Genomic DNA, 25,936 nt, shown 5'->3' with positions numbered 1-25,936 from the left:
GAGTGTACAATATTTCGCGTCTGTGACACGCTAAAAAATCTGGATTAACTAACCAGCTATATAATATATTAATAAGTAAGAGGACTACATGCTTGTCCAATTTGGAAATAATTGAATTCAAAAAATTCCTCTGACAGCCAAATTGGTCTCGGCCTACTGCCTTGTCTAATTTTGGCTGTCCTCGGAATTTTTATCATCCAATTATTTCCAAATTGGACAGCATGTAGTCCTATTACATATACAAATCCATAGGCGGCGAAGAAGGGGGGAGGGGATTTCCATAGCCCACACGAACAAAACTTTGGGGGGCATAGAACCCCACGTTTTGGTGCCGAAAATATTGCTGGTGCAGTAAAAAGATTTTCAACGTATTCGATTCAGTCTCGGATGTAAATCTCAAGAGCCACCTAATAGGCACCATGAAGCAGGACCGCCGGAACAACTGCCCTACTGATGCATTGCCACAAATCGATTACGGACACACTAGACACTGTGAAGATTGCAAAGAGGTTTGCTTGTGGCAATGAAAAACGCAAAGTGCATTTTGAACAATTTGAGTAATGGTTCGCACATGGCTGAGTGAAGGATGGTAGATGGGACTATACATGGGGGCGGGGGGGGGGGGCGTATAAGTGGGGAGGTTATAATGAAACGTTTTAGGTGTGCTCTTTCGTGTGTTTGGTTTTCCTCCACCGTCTTGTAACACCCTGACATCTTCTCTGATGTACAGAACGCTACGCAGCAATTTTGTAATTTCACACGTGCAATCATAAATTCACACCGAAATCTCGCGACAAAATTAAGAAGTAATTTTTTTCAGCCATGATATTATACCCTTAACGTTTTAATTCATTTATTTTTTTCATTTTTAGATCTACCGAGTATATTAAGCGGTTCACAGATCGGTGTTATAGACCCACACGAGGAGTACTTTACCGAAGGGAGAAACCGACGAACAGGTTACAGCTGGAGAATGAAGAACGATCGTCACATTATGGAAAATATACCAGACCAATTTGCCCCTTACAAAGGACTATTTGAATGTACAGATGATGTTTTCTCCACAGGCTGTTACAACGGTACTCTATTTCGCTTTCCATTACGACACCAACCTTCTGAACTTTCTCCGACTCTCTACTCCGCTGAAAAGGTGCACACATTATTTGAGGGATTCATGGCTGACGCACACTTGATCCTCCTTTTCTTGCAACATCTGGAATCTATCGAGCTGTACGTCCGTGAGGAACACGATAATCAACCAAGAAAGACGTTTCAAGTTCGAATCACAGATGAAAGCCTTCGTTTGGTACGAGAGAAGAGGAAGGAGTTTCACAACAGGATCCCCACCGACAGGCTTTTGCCCCATCCTGTCCAAGTAACCTATCCAATAGAGGTTGAGACTGTACACTTTTCTTATGGCTCAGAAACCACACAAAGTCATTCGTTTCTTGTAACCAACTACTTTTGTGGCGAGGAAATATCGTCTGACTTTCAAACCCTGGCTAAAGATCAAAGCCTTAGCTACTTACCCTTAGTTGGTGTTGCCATGGCATTACCAGCAAGTCCCAGTGACCCTACTCCGGAGATTCAAGGCCACGTGTTTTGTTTTTTACCTTTACCAGTTCAAAAGACAAGCCTGACAGGTTTGCCGGTTCATGTGAATGGCTTCTTTGCCTTGAGTCAGAACAGACGTTATATCAAATCTCCAAACGCAGAACAGGAAGATCAGGAGCTAACTGACAAGTCCCTCCTATGGAATAGGTGTCTTTTGAAGGAAGCTCTACCCAAGGCATATGCAACGATGCTACTAGAAGCAATCAACGAGAAGAGGTACAATATACAAGAAGAGACCGTTTACAGGTAAGGCTAAAATGTGTTAGCCTCTACGAAATAAGGAACTTTAGATACTATATTGGCGCAAAAGGAAAAATAATTGCGAGAGGGTAGTATTTCTTTAGCTAGTTCTTCCTGGAAATGCCTTATTCTAACGGAAAGTACGAGTAAGACATTTTTTTTACTACCTCTGCCCTTACATTCTAATTTTTAGAATGTAAGACCTTTTTTGGCCGCCCATGCAGCTAAAAAGGTTGGTTCACGTTCAACACGCCATAAAATTCAGGGATGGACCAGGTTTCGATCACAGCAGTGCGATATCAGCAAAACCTGTTTCTGTCAATATTGACATACGGTCTGAGGTAACTAAATGGTGCATTAACTAATTGCAGTTCCCGAATGTTGTATTCTGTAGGGCTTGGCCTAATATCGACGCCATCGACCAGAAATGGAAGAGATTGCAGAATCCCTTACTGGATATCTTATGCTCTGCAAATGTCGTATACACTAAGGCTAATGGAGGAAAGTGGCTGAAAGTGGAAGACGCTGTCTTGGACAGACTTGATGAACACCAGCCGAAGGATTTGCTCGTCAGCGTGTTGCTTGAAGGACATCAAAATGTGGCCACCTTGCCTGACTACGTGTTAAAGGCTTTTACTGCAGTCAGCAATAAACCATTTATCAAAGAGATTACCCCCATGTTGGTGAGGCAAATCCTCAAGGAAAGTCTTTCGAGCTACAGGAACCATGGGCGAATGGAGAAGTTGAAACTTCTAGCGTTCATCCTAAACTGTATAGACGAGAACTTAGCAGACCTAGTTGGACTGGAGCTGCTTCCCGTATCCAGTGGTGCCTTCAAATGCTTTGCATCCCCCTCAAACTGTGACGAAGCAATTTATGTCTGCTCGCCCGATCATCCAAGGAAAATGTTTCCTTGTCTAGACCATCAGTTCCTGGATCAAAACCTGGACCAAAATCTTTTGGAAATGATGGAGAAAGCTGCCATGAAAGGTATGAACAATACGAGAATGTTTTGAAATTTGTCTACAGCTGATTCAAAGCTTCCGCCAACAAGATAATTTTTAAGTTATTCTACTATTTTGGGACTGAAAGTTATATTTCTCTCTTCCCCACTGATCAGGGTTGTGAGGAATAGTCGTGCTTTACAATGTTTCGTGAAAAATAACCAAAAAATTTCATTTAAACATACTCAGCATCTAATCCTTCCTTTCTTGGTATTGAGTTAGTCCCAAGAACACAATAGATTTTTGTAATAAAATTAAGGTAATAGTAAAAAAGATAAAGGCGTCCACTAGCCAAAGGACACAACTCGACGAGCGAGGCCTAGGGAATAGGGAATAGAAAGAAAGACTATAACAGCCGGTGGGTGACAATGTTAATTTCAGGTCAGGACCTCTATTCTTTTAAATAACGTTGTTATCGAATTCAGATACACATGCATTTTTTGTACTTTCACGAACTCTGGGCGAGTTGTGATTGCCTATGATCTACCGGTGTAAACATCCAAAGCTGACATCACAGAAAAACTCCGTTATTGTTTTCCTAACATGGTGGCAGTTTTGGAAACGGCACGAGGCTTGTTTGTTACTTCATGTTTGTACCATATAGTTTGAAGTCATTTTTGATCTATAAGGGTGCAGCACGGTTAAGTTGTATCTACTTGTTAAGCACAGTCTTTCTTGATGATAGAGGTACCTAATACTTAATACTCTGAAGGGCGCCGTAAAGAGCGGTTTTCGCGGGCAATTTTATGGCCCGATAAGAACGGCAATTTTTTTCACGATCTTCTGCTATTTTAATAACGGAAAGGATTTTCTTCAGCAGCGTTAACAACAATAAACTTACACTCACTGCGTGTAAACAGCTATGTTGGATGAATCTTGTCCTGGGACCATTGGTGCGTTGAAATCGCCTTTGCATCTTAAAGGGACTGGTTCACGATAATGCGCATGCGCGCCGTTTTTCTCTTCAGAATAAATTTGTTGGGTCAACACTAAATTCGAAATCGCCATTACCGGTACAATCTTTGAAAATCCTTCGTTTTATTCGGACATCCGTCGCTTTGGCTGGTCTAGTTATACTTCGTTTGTGGTGATTAACGTGTGGTTGTGTCGTTTGACTGGTTACGTTTTAAGAAGACGCAAAAAATAATGTTTTGATCATGAGGTTCAAAAGAGCATCGTGGCCGTCCGGCAACAGGACGTTCTCAAGAGTCTTTGGAGATAGAGAAGTTTAGCCTATCGATCTGGTATGGTTCAAGGAGTAGTGTGTGGCCTACGAAAAGAATACAGGACACTTGGAAAGTGGTTAAAGGCATGATTTCGTTCAACTTTGATTTGATTTTTGACTCCGACCTGTAGTTATACCGCAACAGGCCGCGCGATCTTCACCGATCTGGTACACTTGAAATGTTCCTTGTATCTTTGCTTTACCATCGTATATGTCTAAGACTTGATGTTTTTAAAATAAATTATTGCCTGAATATTCTGTTTATAATCTAGTTTCTTTATGTGTGCTACTCGATAACATTTGTTTTGCGGAACACTGACCCGATGCAATGCGAATGAATTTGTTCATTTGCTGATAAGCAATTGAAATTTATGCTCAGTTAAGGATAATCTTTATACTCATATGTTGTGTGCTTTTGTCACCGGTCAAGCGCTATTTGTAGGTATTTGCGGGTTTATATAAGGCGAACTGAGAGAACAGTAATAAGATGTTTGTTTACAAATTTTGTTTGCCGATCGGTGACCGCTTTGTTAGCGTGGATACGACCTCGTAAAAATACACGTTGGTAAATGTTTGTTTCAAAGCAGGACAGGGCTGTAAATTTTATTCTTATCGGCTGCAACATATATCTGAGGAGTAGCAAAGAATAAACTTGAATTATGGGGATAAATAAAATCAAACCAAATGCCCGGAAATACTCTCGCGTCTTGAACAATTAATTTGAATTTTGTAAATTTACTTGCGTGCATTTAACTCGCTTCCGATTGGTTGAAAAACAATCAGCTACTGTCAGAACTCACACATGCGCATTATCGTGAACCAGTCCCTTTAAGGAGCATTTTAGACATGCGCTGCACTATTCGAACCGTTCAAAATGTGACGTGCATTTTAAGTGGGGGCTGAAGTAAGATTACATTATTTTCCTTACTGTTTAAATAGGATGCACACAGTTAAAGCTTCTTAGTAAAGAAGACGTGGCCTCCCTTCTCTCAAATTCGTTGCCACCAGAGTGGTCACAAGGAGAGACAATTTTGTGGTATCATGGATCGGATTCCTGCAACCATCCAGGATTAGACTGGCTTGAACTCGTGTGGAATTACTTACGGGCGAACTTCGCCACGAAAGATGAGCTCCGCGGGTTCACAGGTCTCCCTTTGATTCCACATGACATGTCACAAGAACCAATCAGCCTTGCTAGACTTCAACAGCCTTCTAAGATAGTTGTGAAAAGTCTCTACGATGAATTTCTCGATGAAACGCTGCTTCAGTCCTTGAAAGACCTTGGTCTAGTTATCATTCAACAGTGTCCATCTTACCTAACACTTCACCCCGCTGTCATCAATGAATTTATTTACCCGCCATCACCACATGGTGTCTTAAAGGCGCTGTCGGCTTGCTCATCGGTTGTAGAATCTAACAAGCATTCACTGACAGACGAAGGCAAACGCTCCTTAAGGAAGTTCTTTTCAAAAGAATCGTCGCTAGAACCCCAAGCAAAGCAGCTTCTCCGTACCCTTCCAGTGTTTGAGACGCTAAACAAATCTTTTGTTTCTGCGGAGGAGGATCTTTGTGCAGCACCACCAGAAGATTCTTATCCGGTAGCTCCTCGTAGGGTTCTCATTGACGTCCAACACGATGACTCAAAGAGGTTGGCACATCTCCTAGACATCAGATGCCTATCATCGATAGAATTTTTTCTTGAAATTGTATTTCCAGATGTCAGAGGAGGAAATTATTCTAACGGAGAGATCGACAGGATTATGGGATTCGTTATGGAGCGGTTTCAAGTTTACGCCAGTGAAGATGCTCGATTTGAAGAAGCGCTTACAAATTTGCCATTTGTACCGAGTGAAAATAGACGGGGAAGAGCTATGGACCTGTTCGATCCCGGGGTTGAGCTGTTGAAACGAATGCTGGCCGAAGAAGATGTTTTTCCAGTTGGTGAACAGTATACGAACCCTACAGCCCTCGTGGCTCTTAAGAAACTTGGTTTGAAGAGTGAAAAGGAAATTAGTGCAGACGATCTGTACCGCAGTGCCAGAAAGATCTCTCAAATGCCAAATTTGGAGGAAGCAAAGCAAAAATCGGCAACCATATTGTCATATTTAGACAGTTATTCAACGAAGCTTCAACAAACTGTTTCAGGTGTAACGTTAGCACAACTTCTGCGAGACGTTCCATGGGTATCCGAAGTGAACGAAAGGCCCTTCGGTTTTCCTGTTAACCTTTACTCGACTGAAGAAACTAGCAAAGCCCACTTTTACAAACCCACGGAAGTTACAAGTGAAGATAAAGTTAATCTCATTGGAACAGTGAAGCCTATTGTAAGAGTAGATTCTTCAAGTCAATTAGCAAAGTGTTTCGGCTGGGATAAGATGCCGGATGCATTGGACGTGGTGCAACATCTGAGAACCGTGGTCACTCACTACACCCAGGATAAAAAGCCATATTACATTTCAGTTGTCAAGGACATCTACTCATTTCTAGATCAGACCGCCAATATTGAAGTTATCAAGGAAGTTTTGCAGGGAATTGAAAACTCGATCTGGATTTGGAATGGAGATGGTTTTTCTTCTCCTGATGTTGTCCTTGCCGCAAGGCCTCCAATTGATCTTACTCCGTATATTTGTTCTCTTCCCTCAGAGGTGCTGCAGTTTTCAAACCTTTTTTCGAGGTTCGGAATGAGAGAGCACTGTGATGCTCTGCTTTTTGTACAGGTTCTTCAACTAATAAAACAGAAGTATGAATCTGGACACGAGTATCCAAGCACTGAGGTAAAAAGAGATCTCCAGTTATCTACAGACATTTTGAATGAGATTAAGCCAAACGTTGGAGAACAACTACCTTCAGAGATTCAAGAGAAAGTCCTCATCCCAACACACGTAGAAGGAGATTCCTACGTAAGGCTTGCACTAATTAAAGATTGCATGTACTGTGACCACGAGTGGCTAGAAGATGGCATACCTGTTGAAGAAGAAAATCATTGCTTTTTTGTGCATCAAAACATCTCAAATAGTACTGCAGAACTTTTTCAAGTTCGTACTCTTAGAAATCAATTATTGGAAGCTGATGAGATAGGAGATGAGTTTGGTCAAGAAGAAAAACTTACTCGCAGATTAAACAAACTTCTGGACGAATACACAGATGGTTTCTCAGTACCAAAGGAATTAATCCAGAACGCAGATGATGCTGGTGCCACTGAGGTCAGATTTCTTTACGATGAAAGAACCAACGAAGATTCTATGACCTGTCTGATTGACGAGGGAATGAAAGAATGTCAAGGTCCTGCCTTGTGGGTTTACAACAACGCTGAGTTTAGGGATGACGATTTTGAAAATATTACTAAACTCAACGGTGGCACAAAAAAACAAGAAACCGAGAAGATTGGAAAGTTTGGGCTTGGTTTTAACACGGTCTATAATCTGACGGACGTTCCTATGTTCCTAAGCAGAAACTACTTTGTGATTTTTGATCCCAACACCTTTTATCTTGGAAAAGCCATCACAAACAAGAGCAAACCAGGAATAAAAATCGACGTCAACAAGAATCCGGAGAAAAAACGAAGGCTTAGGAACCAATTTAAACCTTTCAATGGCATCTTTGGGTGTGATCTTCTTCTAAACAAAAAGGACAACTCATTTCAAGGTACTCTCTTTCGCTTCCCATTGAGAACTAAGAGGCAAGCTGTCAGAAGTGAAATTAAGCAAGATTATTACGGCCACAACCAAATGAGGGAGCTATTAGAGATTTTCGTATGCGGGGCGAAAACGTTGCTCTTTTTTACGCAAAATGTCCGTCAAGTCAGCATATTTCATTTGCCAAGAGAGTCAACAGAGCAGACACAACCCAAACTGATGTTTCAGGTAACCAAGGCATTATCACACTCAGGAATCATGAGAGAGTTGTCTGTTCCCATGAAGCTGCCATTACATCAGAGCAATGTTAGCACAGACGACTTACACCTTTTAAAACAATGTAACTTTCTACGAGCATCATCGCAGGTTTTAAAGCATAATGAGGATATGAAGGAAACCAATGACTATTTACTGAGGTCGGCGATCACAATTAACATAAAAGCCACCCTAACTGAATGCGGACGCTTGTTCTTTGAGGACAAAATCTCACTGCATAATTCATCCGAGGTTTGGTTTGTTGCCTCGTCGATGGGCAAAGGCCAAGCGATGCAGTTTTCAGTGAATGACAGGAGCTTGCTCCCAGCAGCTGCAGTAGCGGTCAAGTTGTTACCTCAGGAGAGTCAGAAGTTTGTACCAGAACCTGTTGTCAGTCACGCCGCTGGAGGTAAATCGCATCATAACGGTTCAGTGTTCTGCTACCTTCCACTTCCAATCCACAGTGGTCTCCCTGTGCATATAAATGGAACATTTGCAGTAGCTTCGAACAGACGCCATTTGAAGCAGAAAACAGAGGACGACAAAGCCTGCGCTGAAGTTGAGTGGAATAATGTTCTGCTTAAAGATTCTGTCTGTTCCGCCTACCTGGACCTTCTGGAAGACATGAAAAGTACTGCTACTACGTACTGTTTTCACTCTCTGTGGCCCAGGGCGTGCGACATAGAACCATATTTTGAACCACTTGCGCGTTCATTCTATCAGAAAGTTGCTAGTGGAGGCTATTCCCTTTTCTCAGATGGAGACACTTGGGTGGGCATCAATCAAGTGGTCTTTCTGGAGCCATACTTTCGTCATGATCAACGGGTTGGAGACATATCAGTTGCAGTATTACAAAAGATGGTCACTGAACAAGAAGTTGTCGTTGATCTCCCAGCAGAAATTTTACAGTCATTCATTGAGTATGGTCTTGGGGAGAAAATCCAGTTGAAAGCCTACGACAGAAGTAGATTTTTCCGTGAACTGTTTTTCCCAAACATTGGCTCCGTACCGGCAGACAAACGAGATGAATTGATCTTATTTGCATTGGATGATTCAAATGGAGAATTCGATGAATTAATAAAAACCCATGCTTGCATTCCGGCTTCACCCAATGGTAAAATCCTTAAACGCCCAATGGACCTTGTTCACCCAAAGAAATCAACAGCCTCGCTATTTCATAGCGAAGATGAGAGGTTTCCGTTTGGAACTACTGAGACCTTCTTAGATTCTGTAAGACTTGCTAAACTTGAACAACTTGGAATGAAGGCTGAAAAGGGAATTACCGCAGATGATCTCTACCACAGTGCCAACAATATTCCTCGAATGGATAAGTCTTCGGAAGCAAAGCAGAAATCAGAGAATATTATGACGTTCTTAGACAGCAATCCGATGATTCTTCAACAAAATGTTTCAGGGGAACCATTAGCACTACTTCTGCGAGATATTCCTTGGATATCTGTAATGGAGGAAATGCCCTTTGGTTTACCTAAAAGTCTTTATTCACTTGTAAAAGATCGTGAAGTCCCTTTCTACAAGCCCACAGAGGTCACAAGTAAAGATAAAGTTAATCTCCTTGGAACAGTGAAGCCCATTGTAAGAGTAAATTCATCAAGTCACTTAGCAAAGTGTTTCGGCTGGGATAAGATGCCAGATGCATTGGACGTGGTGCAACATTTGAAAACCGTGGTCAGTCAATATACCCCGGACGAGAAGCAATATTACATTTCAGTTGTCAAGGACATCTACTCATTTCTAGATCAGGCTGCCGATCCTGAAGCCATCGAAGGTGCTTTGGAGGGAATTAAAAACTCGAACTGGATTTGGAATGGGGATGGTTTTTCGTCTCCCGATGCTGTTCTTGCTGAAAGGCCTCCAATTGATCTCGCTCCGTTCATCTGTTCACTCCCCTCAGAGGTGGTGCAGTTCTCCAACTTGTTCTCAAAGTTTGGGATGAGTAGCCACTGCGATGCGCTATTTTTGGTGCAGATTCTTCATGTCATCAAAAAGAAGTATGAATCCGGACTTGAGTATCCAACCTCGGACGTAAAAAGAGATCTGCAGTTATGCGCAGATATCTTGAATGAGATCAAGCCAGACGTTGGTAAACAACTAGCCTTAGAGATTCAAGAGAAAGTCCTCATCCCAACACACGTAGAAGGAGATTCTTACGTGAGGCTTGCACCAGTTAAAGATTGCATGTACTGTGACCACGAGTGGATAGAAGATAGCACGCCTGTTGATGAAGAAAGAGATTATTTTTTCGTGCATCCAAACATTCCAAATAACACAGCCGAGCTTTTACAGGTTCGCACACTTAGAAATCAACTGTTGGAAGCTGATGAGATAGGAGATGAATTTGGTCAGGAAGAAAAACTAACTTGCAGATTAAACAGACTTCTAGAGGAATACACAGATGGTTTTTCCGTACCAAAAGAGCTCATTCAGAACGCAGATGATGCTGGTGCCACTGAGGTCAGATTTCTTTACGATGAAAGAACCAACGAAGATGCTATGACCTGTTTGATTGACGAGGGAATGAAAGAATGTCAAGGTCCTGCCTTGTGGGTTTACAACAACGCTGAGTTTAAAGACGAGGATTTTCGAAACATTACCAAACTCAATGGCAGCTCAAAAGAACAAGAAAACGAAAAAATTGGAAAGTTTGGGCTTGGTTTTAATACGGTCTACAATTTGACAGACGTTCCTATGTTCCTAAGCAGAAACTACTTTGTGATTTTTGATCCCAACACCTTTTATCTTGGAAAAGCCATCACAAACAAGAGCAAACCAGGAATAAAAATCGACGTCAACAAGAATCCGGAGAAAAAACGAAGGCTTAGGAACCAATTTAAACCTTTCAATGGCATCTTTGGGTGTGATCTTCTTCTAAACAAAAAGGACAACTCATTTCAAGGTACTCTCTTTCGCTTCCCATTGAGAACTAAGAGGCAAGCTGTCAGAAGTGAAATTAAGCAAGATTATTACGGCCACAACCAAATGAGGGAGCTATTAGAGATTTTCGTATGCGGGGCGAAAACGTTGCTCTTTTTTACGCAAAATGTCCGTCAAGTCAGCATATTTCATTTGCCAAGAGAGTCAACAGAGCAGACACAACCCAAACTGATGTTTCAGGTAACCAAGGCATTATCACACTCAGGAATCATGAGAGAGTTGTCTGTTCCCATGAAGCTGCCATTACATCAGAGCAATGTTAGCACAGACGACTTACACCTTTTAAAACAATGTAACTTTCTACGAGCATCATCGCAGGTTTTAAAGCATAATGAGGATATGAAGGAAACCAATGACTATTTACTGAGGTCGGCGATCACAATTAACATAAAAGCCACCCTAACTGAATGCGGACGCTTGTTCTTTGAGGACAAAATCTCACTGCATAATTCATCCGAGGTTTGGTTTGTTGCCTCGTCGATGGGCAAAGGCCAAGCGATGCAGTTTTCAGTGAATGACAGGAGCTTGCTCCCAGCAGCTGCAGTAGCGGTCAAGTTGTTACCTCAGGAGAGTCAGAAGTTTGTACCAGAACCTGTTGTCAGTCACGCCGCTGGAGGTAAATCGCATCATAACGGTTCAGTGTTCTGCTACCTTCCACTTCCAATCCACAGTGGTCTCCCTGTGCATATAAATGGAACATTTGCAGTAGCTTCGAACAGACGCCATTTGAAGCAGAAAACAGAGGACGACAAAGCCTGCGCTGAAGTTGAGTGGAATAATGTTCTGCTTAAAGATTCTGTCTGTTCCGCCTACCTGGACCTTCTGGAAGACATGAAAAGTACTGCTACTACGTACTGTTTTCACTCTCTGTGGCCCAGGGCGTGCGACATAGAACCATATTTTGAACCACTTGCGCGTTCATTCTATCAGAAAGTTGCTAGTGGAGGCTATTCCCTTTTCTCAGATGGAGACACTTGGGTGGGCATCAATCAAGTGGTCTTTCTGGAGCCATACTTTCGTCATGATCAACGGGTTGGAGACATATCAGTTGCAGTATTACAAAAGATGGTCACTGAACAAGAAGTTGTCGTTGATCTCCCAGCAGAAATTTTACAGTCATTCATTGAGTATGGTCTTGGGGAGAAAATCCAGTTGAAAGCCTACGACAGAAGTAGATTTTTCCGTGAACTGTTTTTCCCAAACATTGGCTCCGTACCGGCAGACAAACGAGATGAATTGATCTTATTTGCATTGGATGATTCAAATGGAGAATTCGATGAATTAATAAAAACCCATGCTTGCATTCCGGCTTCACCCAATGGTAAAATCCTTAAACGCCCAATGGACCTTGTTCACCCAAAGAAATCAACAGCCTCGCTATTTCATAGCGAAGATGAGAGGTTTCCGTTTGGAACTACTGAGACCTTCTTAGATTCTGTAAGACTTGCTAAACTTGAACAACTTGGAATGAAGGCTGAAAAGGGAATTACCGCAGATGATCTCTACCACAGTGCCAACAATATTCCTCGAATGGATAAGTCTTCGGAAGCAAAGCAGAAATCAGAGAATATTATGACGTTCTTAGACAGCAATCCGATGATTCTTCAACAAAATGTTTCAGGGGAACCATTAGCACTACTTCTGCGAGATATTCCTTGGATATCTGTAATGGAGGAAATGCCCTTTGGTTTACCTAAAAGTCTTTATTCACTTGTAAAAGATCGTGAAGTCCCTTTCTACAAGCCCACAGAGGTCACAAGTAAAGATAAAGTTAATCTCCTTGGAACAGTGAAGCCCATTGTAAGAGTAAATTCATCAAGTCACTTAGCAAAGTGTTTCGGCTGGGATAAGATGCCAGATGCATTGGACGTGGTGCAACATTTGAAAACCGTGGTCAGTCAATATACCCCGGACGAGAAGCAATATTACATTTCAGTTGTCAAGGACATCTACTCATTTCTAGATCAGGCTGCCGATCCTGAAGCCATCGAAGGTGCTTTGGAGGGAATTAAAAACTCGAACTGGATTTGGAATGGGGATGGTTTTTCGTCTCCCGATGCTGTTCTTGCTGAAAGGCCTCCAATTGATCTCGCTCCGTTCATCTGTTCACTCCCCTCAGAGGTGGTGCAGTTCTCCAACTTGTTCTCAAAGTTTGGGATGAGTAGCCACTGCGATGCGCTATTTTTGGTGCAGATTCTTCATGTCATCAAAAAGAAGTATGAATCCGGACTTGAGTATCCAACCTCGGACGTAAAAAGAGATCTGCAGTTATGCGCAGATATCTTGAATGAGATCAAGCCAGACGTTGGTAAACAACTAGCCTTAGAGATTCAAGAGAAAGTCCTCATCCCAACACACGTAGAAGGAGATTCTTACGTGAGGCTTGCACCAGTTAAAGATTGCATGTACTGTGACCACGAGTGGATAGAAGATAGCACGCCTGTTGATGAAGAAAGAGATTATTTTTTCGTGCATCCAAACATTCCAAATAACACAGCCGAGCTTTTACAGGTTCGCACACTTAGAAATCAACTGTTGGAAGCTGATGAGATAGGAGATGAATTTGGTCAGGAAGAAAAACTAACTTGCAGATTAAACAGACTTCTAGAGGAATACACAGATGGTTTTTCCGTACCAAAAGAGCTCATTCAGAACGCAGATGATGCTGGTGCCACTGAGGTCAGATTTCTTTACGATGAAAGAACCAACGAAGATGCTATGACCTGTCTGATTGACGAGGGAATGAAAGAATGTCAAGGTCCTGCTTTGTGGGTTTACAACGACGCTGAGTTTAAAGACGAGGATTTTCGAAACATTACCAAACTCAATGGCAGCTCAAAAGAACAAGAAAACGAAAAAATTGGAAAGTTTGGGCTTGGTTTTAATACGGTCTACAATTTGACAGACGTTCCTATGTTTTTTAGCAGAAACCACTTTGTGATTTTTGATCCCAACACCTTTTATCTTGGAAAAGCCATCACAAACAAGAGAAAACCAGGAATAAAAATCGACGTCAACAAGAATCCGGAGAGAAAGCGAAGGTTTCGGAACCAATTTAAACCTTTTAATGGTATTTTTGGTTGCGATCTTCGAATGAACAAAACTGACAACTCGTTCCCAGGAACCCTTTTTCGATTTCCCTTGAGAACCAAAGCACAAGCCGTAAGAAGTGAAATTAAACAAGTTCATTACGACAACAACCAAATGAAAGAGCTGTTAGAGATTTTTGTACGCGGGGCGAAAAAGTTGCTTTTATTCACGCAAAATGTCCGTCAAGTCAGCATTTTTCATCTTTTTGGAGAGTCTTCGGAACCGATGCAGCCTACACTGATGTTTCAGGTGGCGAAGTCACTATCACAAACGGGCATATGTAGAGAGTTGTCCTTTCCCTTAACACTTCCATCACATCTTGGAAATCTTGCCAAGGACGAACAGTACCTCTTAAAACAAAGCAACTTTCTACGAGCTTCATCGGAAGTCGCGAAGCATACTGGGGATTCCAAGGCAACCAGAAATGATTTGCTACGGTCAGCGTTTACATTTAACATTACAAGCAACGTTACCGAAAGTGGACGCTGTTTCTTTGAGGATAGGAGCCCACTAGAAAGTATAGCCGAGGTCTGGTTTATTGCTTCCTCAATGGGCAAAGGCCAAGCGATGCAATATTCGCTAAATGACAGGGGCCTGCTCCCAGCAGCTGCAGTAGCTGTTCAGTTGATAACCCAGGAGAATGAGAAGCTCGCACCAAAGCCTGTTGTCCGCCACGCCACTGGAGGTAAATCACATCACAACGGAACAGTTTTCTGCTACCTTCCACTTCCAATACACAGTGGTCTCCCTGTGCATATAAATGGAGCATTCGCAGTCACTTCGAACAGACGCGACTTGAAGCAGAAAACAGAGGATGACAAAGCCTGTGCTGGAGTAGAGTGGAACGACGTTTTATTTAGAGATTCTGTTTGTGAAGCTTATCTAGACCTCCTTGAAGACTTGAAGTCAAGAGCTACTATGTACTCTTTTCACACACTGTGGCCCAGGGAGTGCGACATGGAGCCATGCTGTGAACCACTTGTGCACTCATTCTATCAGCAAGTTGCCACTGGAGGTTATTCCCTCTTTTCAGATGGAAACAGATGGGTTGACATTAGTCAAGTGGTCTGTCTAGATCCATACTTTCGTCAGGATAAAGATGTTGGAGGCATATCATATGCTGTATTACAGATGTTAATCAGCAAAGACAAGGTTGTCATTGATCTCCCTGTGGATATTTTCCAATCATTTGTTAAGTATGGTCTAGAGGAACACATCCGGTTGAAAACCTACGATAAGGGCAGATTTCTTCGTGAACTGTTTTTCCCAAACATCCTGTCCATACCACAAGACATGCGAGATAAATTGGTCTTGAACGCTTTGGATGATACCAAAGGACAATTTGATGAACTTATTGCAACTCATGCTTGCATTCCAGCTTCACCTCGTGGTAAAACGCTTAAGTGCCCCGCCGAACTTATACACCCGAAAAAAGCAACGGCCTCGCTATTTCAGATTGAAGATGAAAAGTTTCCCTTTGGCACTGATGACACATTTCTAGATTGCGTAAGACTTACCAAACTCGAGCAACTTGGAATGGTAGCAGATGACCCCCCTTGGGGTATGTTTGAAGAAAGGGCCAAAAGTGTCGGCATTTTGAATGAAGAAAACAGTAAAGGGGCCTCAGAGCGTGCGAAGGCATTAATAAGTCTTCTAGAAAGAAAGCTATACCCTGAAGCTGAAAGCAAAGTCCCCGAGGGTGTCCAAGAGAATCTTTTGCAAATCAAATTTCTTCCAGTTTTCACGAAACCAGCACATTTTCCCCTTTTTTGGAAAGGAGGCGATGTACGTCCCGAGAAAAGAGCAAAATTGTTGTCACCCAAGGAGGCATTTGTTGAAAGCGCGATGTATCTTGTTTGCTGTTCTGAGCCGCTTGTAGATGGTAGCATCTATATTTCTTTATCTGTTAAAAAGTTCTTGCAGCTGGACAAAAAAGCCACAATTAAGCATATTATCACCCAACTTGATATGGCTTCGTGTGCAAACGACGATCTGAATTCAGTGCAATTTGAACAAGTGAAGACCACCTGTGTAGAAGCTTACAAGTACCTTCAGGCAGCCGTGAATGAGAATCAAATCGACGAAAATGGAGTGCGAAGAATATTTGAAGAAAAAAAAATTCATTCTGGCCGGAAGAGAGTTTGTTGATACAAGGCATGTTGCTTTTGAATTGCCCGTTGACTGTTGCCCTTACCTACATAAGCTGCCTGAGGATCTTGCGAAACAGTTTGGCAATTTGATGAGAAGCGTTGGTGTAAAACAGGTATATGAGGCCGGCGATTTCCTCTCTTCCTTGGAACAAATAAAAAGGGCCTTTGGGGACGCAGTACTTGAAAAGAAAATTCTCCAAGCTGCCGTTCATCTGGCTTGTCAACTGGGTAAGTGCCTCACAGATTGTTGCGTATCTGATGGAAAGCAACAAACAATTTATTTACCTGACTCCCAAGGCATAATGAGACCCGTGAGTAAGCTGTGCATTAAAGACTGCCACTGGATTTCTGATGAAAAAGATGTTTACTACGCCGAGAGCATGATTCCTCACCAAATATGCCTTAAGTTGGGGGTAAAAACACGCCGAGCAGAAGCATTAAGCCGCTTTGCGGTTGGGATTCCGTTTGGACAAAGGGAAAAGCTGACAAACCGTTTACGGCGACTTCTTCAAGCCTACCCATGTGAAAAAGAAATTTTGAAAGAACTTCTTCAGAATGCTGATGATGCAGAGGCAACAGAGATTTGTTTTATTAAAGACCCAAGACAACATCCAGTTGAACGTGTTTTTGAAGAGTCATGGAAACCACTTCAGGGTCCTGCATTATGCGTGTACAATAACAAGCCATTCACTGAAGTGGATATCAAAGGAATACAGAATCTTGGAGAGGGAAGCAAAGGCGATGACCCTAACAAAACCGGCCAGTACGGTGTGGGTTTCAACGCGGTATACCATTTGACAGATGTACCTTCATTTGCCTCATGTGGCGACGAAATTGGAGATGTTTTATGTGTTTTCGATCCAAATTGCAAGTACGTGCCAGGAGCTACCAAGTGGGAACCGGGCAGAATGTTCAGCGAAACAACAAAGTTGAAAGGTCATTTTGTAGATGTTTTTTCTTGCTATAACGAGGATCATTTTTCCTTACGAAACGCTACTATGTTTCGATTTCCATTACGAACTGAGGAGATGGCAAAAGATTCCGAGATATCTAATTCTCCTGTTACACTGGAAACGCTACAAGGGATGATGGAGTCATTGAAAACAGAGCTGTTTGAAGTCCTTCTGTTCGTTAACAGTGTCAAAAAGATTACAATGTGTGACATCGACGAGAGTGGGCAAGTGGTGAACTCCTATGTAGTCAGAGCGGAAATGTCAGAAGAAGACTCATTGGAAAGGCAGACTTTTGCCTCCTACGTGAAACAAATTGGAAGGTCATTTAAGCAAAATCCTGAAAAGTCACCCATTCAAGGGGAGGTTAGGAAGTGTTCCTACGTTCTGACCTTAAAAGACAGCATGGAGAACGAAGAAAAATGGCTAATTGTCCAGCAGATTGGGTTTGAGAACCACGTGACAGAAAGCATTGTCGATGCCTACAAGAATAACGACTTAGGGATGCTTCCTCGTGGTGGTGTTGCTTGCCTTTTAGAGCGTAAACCAGCTTTAGCACAAAGGACAGAAGAAAAGAAGAAAGCGTACTGTTTTCTTCCGCTTCCTGTAGAAACAGACCTCCCAGTGCACATCAATGGTCATTTCGCATTGGATCACGAGGCACGACGAAGCTTAGACTCAACTGGTGGCTATAAAACTGACTGGAACAACTTCTTATTGAGCGACGTCATAGCCTCGTGCTATCTCACTCTCCTGGACAAAGTAAGACGTTTCTTTAATTTGCCCGTTTCTCAGAGTCCCGAAGAAGTTAGCGTCAGCTTTTGCAGAGACGAATTGACAAAAAATATAAAAAAGTACGAAAAGCTGTTTCCGTGTGCGATCTCAAGCAACCAGTATTGGGCCACTTTGGTAAAGTCTGTGTACCAGGGAATGAACTACAAGAGGTTGCGACTTGTTCCAGTATTGCGCGGGTACGCGACAAGTGGCGCTACTTCCAATTGTCAGCTCTTGTGGCTTCCTCTAACTGGAAATGGGGCAGATAAAGTATTCTTCAACAATCTCGGTGAATGCGATTGTTTTCGTCATGAATCAAAAGAACGTTTAAATGAACACGAGAAGAAATCAAAGATCGATGAGAAAACCCTCTTTGAAAACATTTTACTTCAAACTGGGTTTAACCTTGCAGCATTTTCTCTGTCCATTTGTGAAGCGGCACATAAGTCTGGAGTCCAATCATGCTTTGTCTCTCCTTCGGCGGTGATGGACTTTTACAAATCTTTCAGTGGAGAAATTCCTCTTTGCAGAATTGGATCACTCTTTGTTGATGTCAGCTATACACCTTTCAAAGACGTGCAAACTGTTGTCACAGTGCTTAAATACTGCAAGGAAAGTGAAAGCTTTCTAGGAAATTTGCCAGGCCTGCCTTTACTCGTAACGCAAGACAACCATTTACAACCATTTAACGCTGCTAATCGCAAGTTTCTTTCTCGCCATCACCACCTTCTTCCACAGTGCAAAGAAATGTTTGTTCATGATCATATTAGGACGCATATCTTTGGTGATGCCAAGAGTCTGGAGGTCTCAGTGTTCAAACATTTTGATGTCCAGAGTTTTGCGGCTAATTTGCATCAAGCACTTCGTCAAGATAATTTGAACAGTAGCCAGTTCTTAAAATGGAACCCAGATCAGGTTGCAGAGCCCAATGGTGGCTGGGTTTACCGTGTATGGAAGTTCCTGGACGAACAAGTAGAGAGTGTCCTCAGAGAAGAAAGAAAGAGAGAAACTGAGAAGGCGAACCGCACTCAGGCAACTCCTACACCAACCATTCAAGTGAAGGAGACGCGAATCACTCGAACAGTGCTTGAACCTCTGAGCAATTGCAGCATCCTCCCTTGCACAGAAACGATCCCTTTGCCAAAACCAAGTCAAGGTAACGCCTCTGGAGTAGTAGCGGAGCACTATCTAGTACCTTTAAGCCTGGCTGATTCTGTCCTTGATTTCACCTCCTGTGATACTACAAGTAAACGTCTTGTTGAGGCATTAAGAAAGCTCAGTGTTCCTGAATTGAACACTGTTGTTTTGTCGTCAACAGTTTCTTCTGCGTACACGTCTTTAAGCTCCTGTAGACTGGCACATCAGTTAGTTGCAACGATTAATTCACCCAAACTTCTTCTGTTAGCACTATGTCAGAAGATAGCTCGAAACACGAGCTCACTTCACGGGAAGTTAAGCAGTATCGAATGTCGTACCATTTTGGAGCATTTCAGCAACAGCGTGAAAGACCTGGACGAAGATGACATACTAGCGTTAAGAAAACTTCCTCTTTATGAAGCAACGCATGGGGGACAAGTGAGCCTAGATAACAAAAGCGTCTGTGTGGTTCCTGTTGAAGTACCTCATGACGGAATGGAAGTTTTGGAAAGTGTGGGTGATTTCATCTTTCTGAAAAGCTGGTCGCGTCTTTCGGCGCTTTATGAATTTATGAAGTTTGAATCTGTTTCATCGATTGATATCTATTGCAAATTCATTTTGAAATATTTTAGTCTATTTCCCGGTAAAGCAAGGCTAGTTCATCTTAAGCACATCCGTGACTGTATGTTGACACAAACATTTGCTAAGGAGTTTGACAAGCAGCGACTATTGTCTTGCCTGGAAAACGCTGAAATCATTCCTTCTAGCAGAGGCAACCTAGTAAAGGCATCGTCGTTTTATGACCCCGAACATGAAGTGTTCAAATGCATGCTTTCAGATGACATGTTTCCACCAGAGCCTTTTAACGCCAGGGAATGGTTGCCGTTTTTAAAGACTATTGGATTGATTCACGAAGTTTCTCAAGATCTCTTCAAGACGTTTGCTCTGAAAATCGCACACGAAGGCAATACACAACCCACTAAGGAAACTGAGGATAAATCAAAAGTTCTCGTTGTACACCTGTTAAGAAGAAATAAAGTTGTAGACGAAGGCCTGCTTCAAGCTATTCGTGATATTCGGTTTGTCCCTTCAGCGCCTGTCAAGCAAAACCTCCAAGCAATACATCGACCGTATTGTAAACGAGATGACGGTAAGGCAACGTATATTTCCTTTAGAGGTTCTGTACTAGCAAAGCATGCAGAAATAGTTTGGACAACAGCTGGTCTTCTTCCTCAGTGGGCAAATCCGAAGGAATATCAGTATCTGATGCACGCACCTGACTGGAGGAATTCAGAACATTACTGCAACGCGATAACGGCACAGCTAGGCATTTTAGCGGAGCCAACAGTTGAGCTTGTTACATTCCATTGCCAAAATGTGTCGTTCCAACTAGAAAAAGAAAACGACTTAGATTTAACTGAGGAGCAGATTATGAGAAGAATGAAAATCATGTTAAAGATCTACAGATTTTTGGAAGTTAAGGCTACCTCAGATTCTTTCGCGAGAGACCAACTGAAGCACACGCCGTGCATTGTTGTTGAAGAAGGCAGACGTCTCGTTAGAGTTGAACAAGTGGTCATTGAATTGAACAGGGAATTTGAGATTCAGCCATTCCTCTATGGGTTACCTGCGGAGCTAGTTCAGCGTAAGGGCTTGTTTCAGTATTTGGGCTGTGCCTCTGTAGCAAAGGTCTCTCATTTCGCTATGGTCTTAGATATGCTTCAAGAGAAATGCAGGGCGAAACCTCTAGATCCAAATGAGAAAATCTGCGCTTTAACAGCTGAAAGAGGCATTTTTGAAACATTACAAGATCCCGTGGATGGTGATCACAGTTTCTCCTCACTTAACCTGCCAGCTACACGTCCATTAATTAAAAAAGATGAGGGACCTTCTCTGCCTGTCGTGTTGCCGAAATCAAATGAGATTCTATTTGATGATGCCCCTTTTTACCATGAACGCATTAAAAAGTTTGAACAGCTCTTCCTGGTTGACCTTTCATGGGCCAATGTCCGTTGTAAAAAGGGCTTCAATTACAAGGATCTTATCATGCTGCTTCCCCCAGCAGTGCGTCCTGGAATGTTGTCCTCTGCTGTTATTGAGAAATTCACTGATTCCTCTGAAAGGGGCGAGAGCTTTGATCTTGGTGCAGCGGGTTTGCTAAAAAGGTCAGTTCACTCACCACAATTCTGTCGTGGTATCATCAGACTTATTCGTCACACAAGCCGCGAGAACCAGGAAAAGGTAGATGAGAGTGTCGTTGCTACCATAAAAAACAGATTGCAAACTATCGAGATTCATGGAATGAGTAAAATTGTTACTCAGCTACTCTACAAAGGAACCACAATTCCAGGAAGCGAGATGGAAAGGCAATACTTTTTGGAAAAGGTTAGCAAGTCCAGTGAAGAAATTTGGAATGTATATGTCAATGCTGTAGACGACGCACAAAAAACGTCATCTGCAATAGCTCTGACTTTGGCCAAGGTGATATCAGAAGCATGTAAGGGACTCCTGAGAGACGCGGCTCTGTACATTCCCACGATGTTGCAAAGCCAACCAGAAGAGATTTCCTCTTTTCTGGATATGATGAAGATACATCAAGATGATTCCTATGATGGAGAGAAAGGACAGATCTTACCACAGCCAGGTAGTTACATTCCAATTGCCGAACAACACCTTCTCAATGCATCCTTTTCGTATTTCAAACCTGGTGAATATGTTGGATACGAAGTTGACGATCCAAGTCTACAACTTAAAGATGGAGATGCAACTTACATTTATGCTGTTATAATCGAGGAAGTTTCAAATCCCAACACCAGTCTCATTACAAAGTCGTACAAGATCAACATTGGAAACGACAAACCACCGAAGATTGTTCCAGCAACTGAGCTCTACAAATTTTACCGTCTTCAGGAGATAGCATCGGCTGCACTCGTTCCATCATTTAATCAAGGGACAAACATGGATAGAAAACATGAAATATTGAAAGAGATCACAAAAACACTAGAAGAGGCTTGGAGACTACCAGAAGACAGAAGAAGACAAGTTGTCAAGCGACTATTTTTCTTTTGGCACCCTGACAAAAACCCAGGAAATGAGGAATTCTGTACCGAGGTTTTCCAACACATAAAGAACGAAATTGAACGTTTGGAGAGGGAAGGCTGGGGTAGAAGTGAACGCGAAAGAAGCGAGAGTTACCATTACGGTGGTTCATATGGTGCTTTCTTTGGTTTTTGGGAGACACGTGCAAGAGAGTATAGTTCTCGCCGCCGAGATTACCAAGAAACATACCATCGACATTATGGGACATGGGGACACGGAACGCGAACCTGGGAAGTTCCTCCTAGCTTCTGTGAAACGAATCCTCAACCAGGACAGGCGAGGCGCTGGTTTAGACAAGCTGAAGCTGACCTCAACGCCGTTGTGAACGACGTTCATACTGGTAATGCTTCTTACGAATGGGCCTGCTTTAAGTGCCATCAGGTATGAATTGAAGTATTTACTCTTTGGCGTACAGGTGATTTTATTAGCAATAAAAGTCTGTTTCTTTCATTTTTCCCCTGTCAATGTTAGCGTGGAAGGCTGATTGTTATGTGTTTATAGGCCGCAGAAAAAGCGCTAAAGGCTGCACAGTACGCGACAGATGCCTTTAAGACCAACGTTCATAACCTCGTCCAGAACTCCTTGATGCTAGACGACTCTCGACTGGTAACTGTTTCAAGTCAGCTCGAGGAATGTGTAGGTGATTCAACGCGCATGCGCTACCCTGATCGGCTGGACTATCCAAAAATTCCAAACGATGTTTACACAGAAGAAGACGCCCATCAGGCATTGGAGGCAGCGACGGAGATTCTACAAATTGTTAGGAGCAGAGTGTCGTAAGGTAATCGTCAGTTAACCAAGCTAATGTTTAAAGTAATCACTGAGCTGCTGAAAAACAACAAATATCACATTTTGTGAAAACGTTACATATGAACTAGTTTAGTAGCATAAGCTATTTCTTTTAAGAAGGGTTTTAGAGCTTTTTAGCTGTTGTTACTAAACGGAGTAGGGACTTCCAAGACTTAAACATCTGTTGAATGACTCTCACAATCCACCAGGTATATCATGGACACTGATTTGCGCATAAGAAAATAAATCCTCTTTGTTTGCTTTACATCAGGATTGATTTCGTCCAACATCGTCCTCGCAATGGAGACGATCAGCAGGAGCAAGCTTTTCAAGATGCGTTACAGACGTCTTGCAGGAAAAGAGCCATAACAAGATGTCAATCTATACGCTTTTTACGTAAACATTTTAGTAACAGCTAAGGTTAATTAGACATTAGATGGGAGATGTTACGCATTGGTCCTTGGAGCAATATCTTGCGTATAGTGATTAGTTGATATCATGACGATGGGACACTGAAAATAGCCACTAACCTTTCATTGCGTATAACCCAAATGAAGCTGTTTTCACACTCCTTTTATCCCGAGAAGGGTTTATTTGTAGTTTATTGTACAAGATAGGGGATTGTTTAACGATTCTTATTGTACCTAAATTAACAACAGTATTCTTTAGTTACCTTCGTTGAGGTTTTAGTGACTTCTAATTAATAAACGTGTTGCCAAGTTAGCTAGCAAGTAAAATACATTAGAACCGTTGTTGCATTGTTTTGAATGTTGCCAAAAAAATAATTTTGAAGAAAAATAGTTAGAGGCAACTCCATTAATATGAGCAAAAGAGCTCTTTTATACCTTTGTTTTTTGTTTGAGATTTCGTTCTGTCTAATAGTGTAGCTTCTACTGAAAGCAGTTGATGTAAAGTTGCGTTAAAGTATAATCTGGAGACTTCAAAAGACTTTTCTCGACCTCATCAGTACCTTCCAAATCTAGCTCCGGTTGACAGTTACAAGAGTAATTATCGAAGAAAGCAGACGAATTAGTTTTCTGTAATTTCCATCATAAATCTGGACACTTGTGTTTAGGTATTGCGTTGCGTTGCGTTGCGTCTAACATCCGATTTACCGATGCACTCTTACCAAGCGAACAACATAAATTTATGTCGCAGCTAAGTAAAATATCAAGTAGTGTATGTTCAGGAGTTACGTTTTAATAAAATTGCACAGTTGCTATTTTCCAGGTCAACTATACATTGCTTTGGGTTTTCCCCAGGGACAAAATAAAACCCTTTAACAACTTAAGCTTATGCCAATATCAAGTAGTGTAATGTTATGAGTCAAGATTTAATAAATTTCCACAGCTGCTTTTTTCCAAGCTCCTCACACTTAAAAACTATGCGAGATAACCAACGACGTGTCCGCCATAGGCGGGTATCTGTAAAGCGTTTCATTTTTTGGTATCCGGCCAAATGCAAGGCAAATAGCCAACGCGTACAGTACCCAAGTACAAAACGAAATATTGGACTTGCTCATTCTACATAAATGACCTCTACTGAGTTTTAAAAGTTTAAAGTAGGTCTATTCGGCATTTTGTCAGTAATTGTTGTAAAGGCGGCTATAAACAGGCTTAATACGGTGAAGAAGACTGAATCATTAAAGTAGTTACCTATTTCTAAAACCAAGCATTTTGTCAAAATTCGAGAATTGCTGGAGCGCTACAAAAAATGTTTTCCATTTTTGTTCAGGAAGGGCTATCGTCAAAACTGCTACAAAAAAGCCAATAATTCAAACGAGAGCTCACTTGAAACTGTTCAAGATTTGTCTGATACACATATACCTTAGCCTGCGAAAACATCCGTTTCTCCTCGCTCTTCGCCGCTTGGGACGTTTCGCGCGGAGGAACGTCTGCGACTCAGCGACAGAAATTCCATACTGATGACGCAAAATCTGTCCGGAATCCGGTCAGAAGCGCTGATTGGTTGACGCAGCAGTTACATTGTTTTAGCTATTTTTTCTGAATGACAGACAAAAAACACAAGGCCACAAAGGTCAAATGTAAACGCGAAGAATCTCTAACAGAACAGTCAATTTTTGTGGAATATAGACTTCTGTAGAAGAAGCATTTGAATTTTGCTGGAGCTCGTGGGCAGATCAACACAACACTTTACCAAAATCGACCAGAAGACACGCAAAATTAGACAAATTTATATTTGGAACCCCATGACTACCGGATTTATTATGTAAACATTGATTTGCGTCATCAGTATGGAATTTCTGTCGCTGAGTCGCAGACGTTCCTCCGCGCGAAACGTCCCCTGCGACGAAGAGCGAGGAGAAACGGATGTTTTCGCAGGCTACATATACCTAGGCTAGGCACTCTTCTTCTCCCGTTTGCCATCTCTCTTCTTTCCGATTTGGACTAATAGAAGTATAATACGCCTAAAGGTATCCTTGAAGGACGGAACCAGTAAGTACAGATCAGAGCTTTACAAAACGACAACGACGGCGCGGGAGCGTAAAATTGTGTCTTTTTCAAATATTTCTTTGACCTCAACTGAACGACGACGACGTGAAATGTAACTTCTTAATTCTATGGTGAACACACTATTACGAATTTTCAATATTTTTTTTGAACTTGGATAGAGTCCAAAATCAATCAGCTCCAAGAAAATTGGCCAACGTTTCACTTATTGAGCAACGCGGAATTTAAACGCGATAGAATTTAAAAAGAAAAAAGCTTCCCTCCGACTGGCCTTAAAGCCTTACATGTAGTTTTTTTGTTTTGTTTTTATTGTTTTTTTTGCCTTACATGTAGTTACACCTAGGGGACCGTTCACTCCTGGTACCCGAGCACTAGTTGACGCCTCAAGTACCCGCTATGTAACTGTGTACAATATTTTATCCCCTTCGCAATGCAAGACTGCATGTTTAAATTATGAGCAAAGTAGGGAGTTATGGGTATGAAAGGCAGCGGAGCACCTCGGAACTAAAAGAAAACGTGTGTGTGGCGCCCATTTCAGTGCCTACGACCTT

At 42.1% G+C, this 25,936-nt stretch overlaps 1 protein-coding gene across 1 annotated transcript in view; it reads left to right on the top strand.

Moving 5' to 3' along the window:
* The window catches only part of LOC140930907 (sacsin-like), a 45,319-nt gene extending 21,170 nt beyond the window's left edge, over nt 1-24,149 (top strand). The window contains 6 exon segments of the mRNA XM_073380627.1: nt 873-1,860; nt 2,249-2,844; nt 5,023-16,124; nt 16,126-22,506; nt 22,627-22,906; nt 23,186-24,149. Coding sequence (XP_073236728.1) covers nt 873-1,860; nt 2,249-2,844; nt 5,023-16,124; nt 16,126-22,506; nt 22,627-22,905 — 19,346 coding nt within the window. The 3' untranslated portion in view covers nt 22,906; nt 23,186-24,149.
* Nucleotides 24,150-25,936: the final 1,787 nt, after the last annotated feature.

The sequence above is a fragment of the Porites lutea genome, chromosome 3, assembly GCF_958299795.1.
Source record: "Porites lutea chromosome 3, jaPorLute2.1, whole genome shotgun sequence".
NCBI lineage: Eukaryota > Metazoa > Cnidaria > Anthozoa > Scleractinia > Poritidae > Porites > Porites lutea.
The sequence above is the reverse complement of the archived record's forward strand: the minus strand, read 5'-3'. Positions and strand labels throughout refer to the sequence as shown.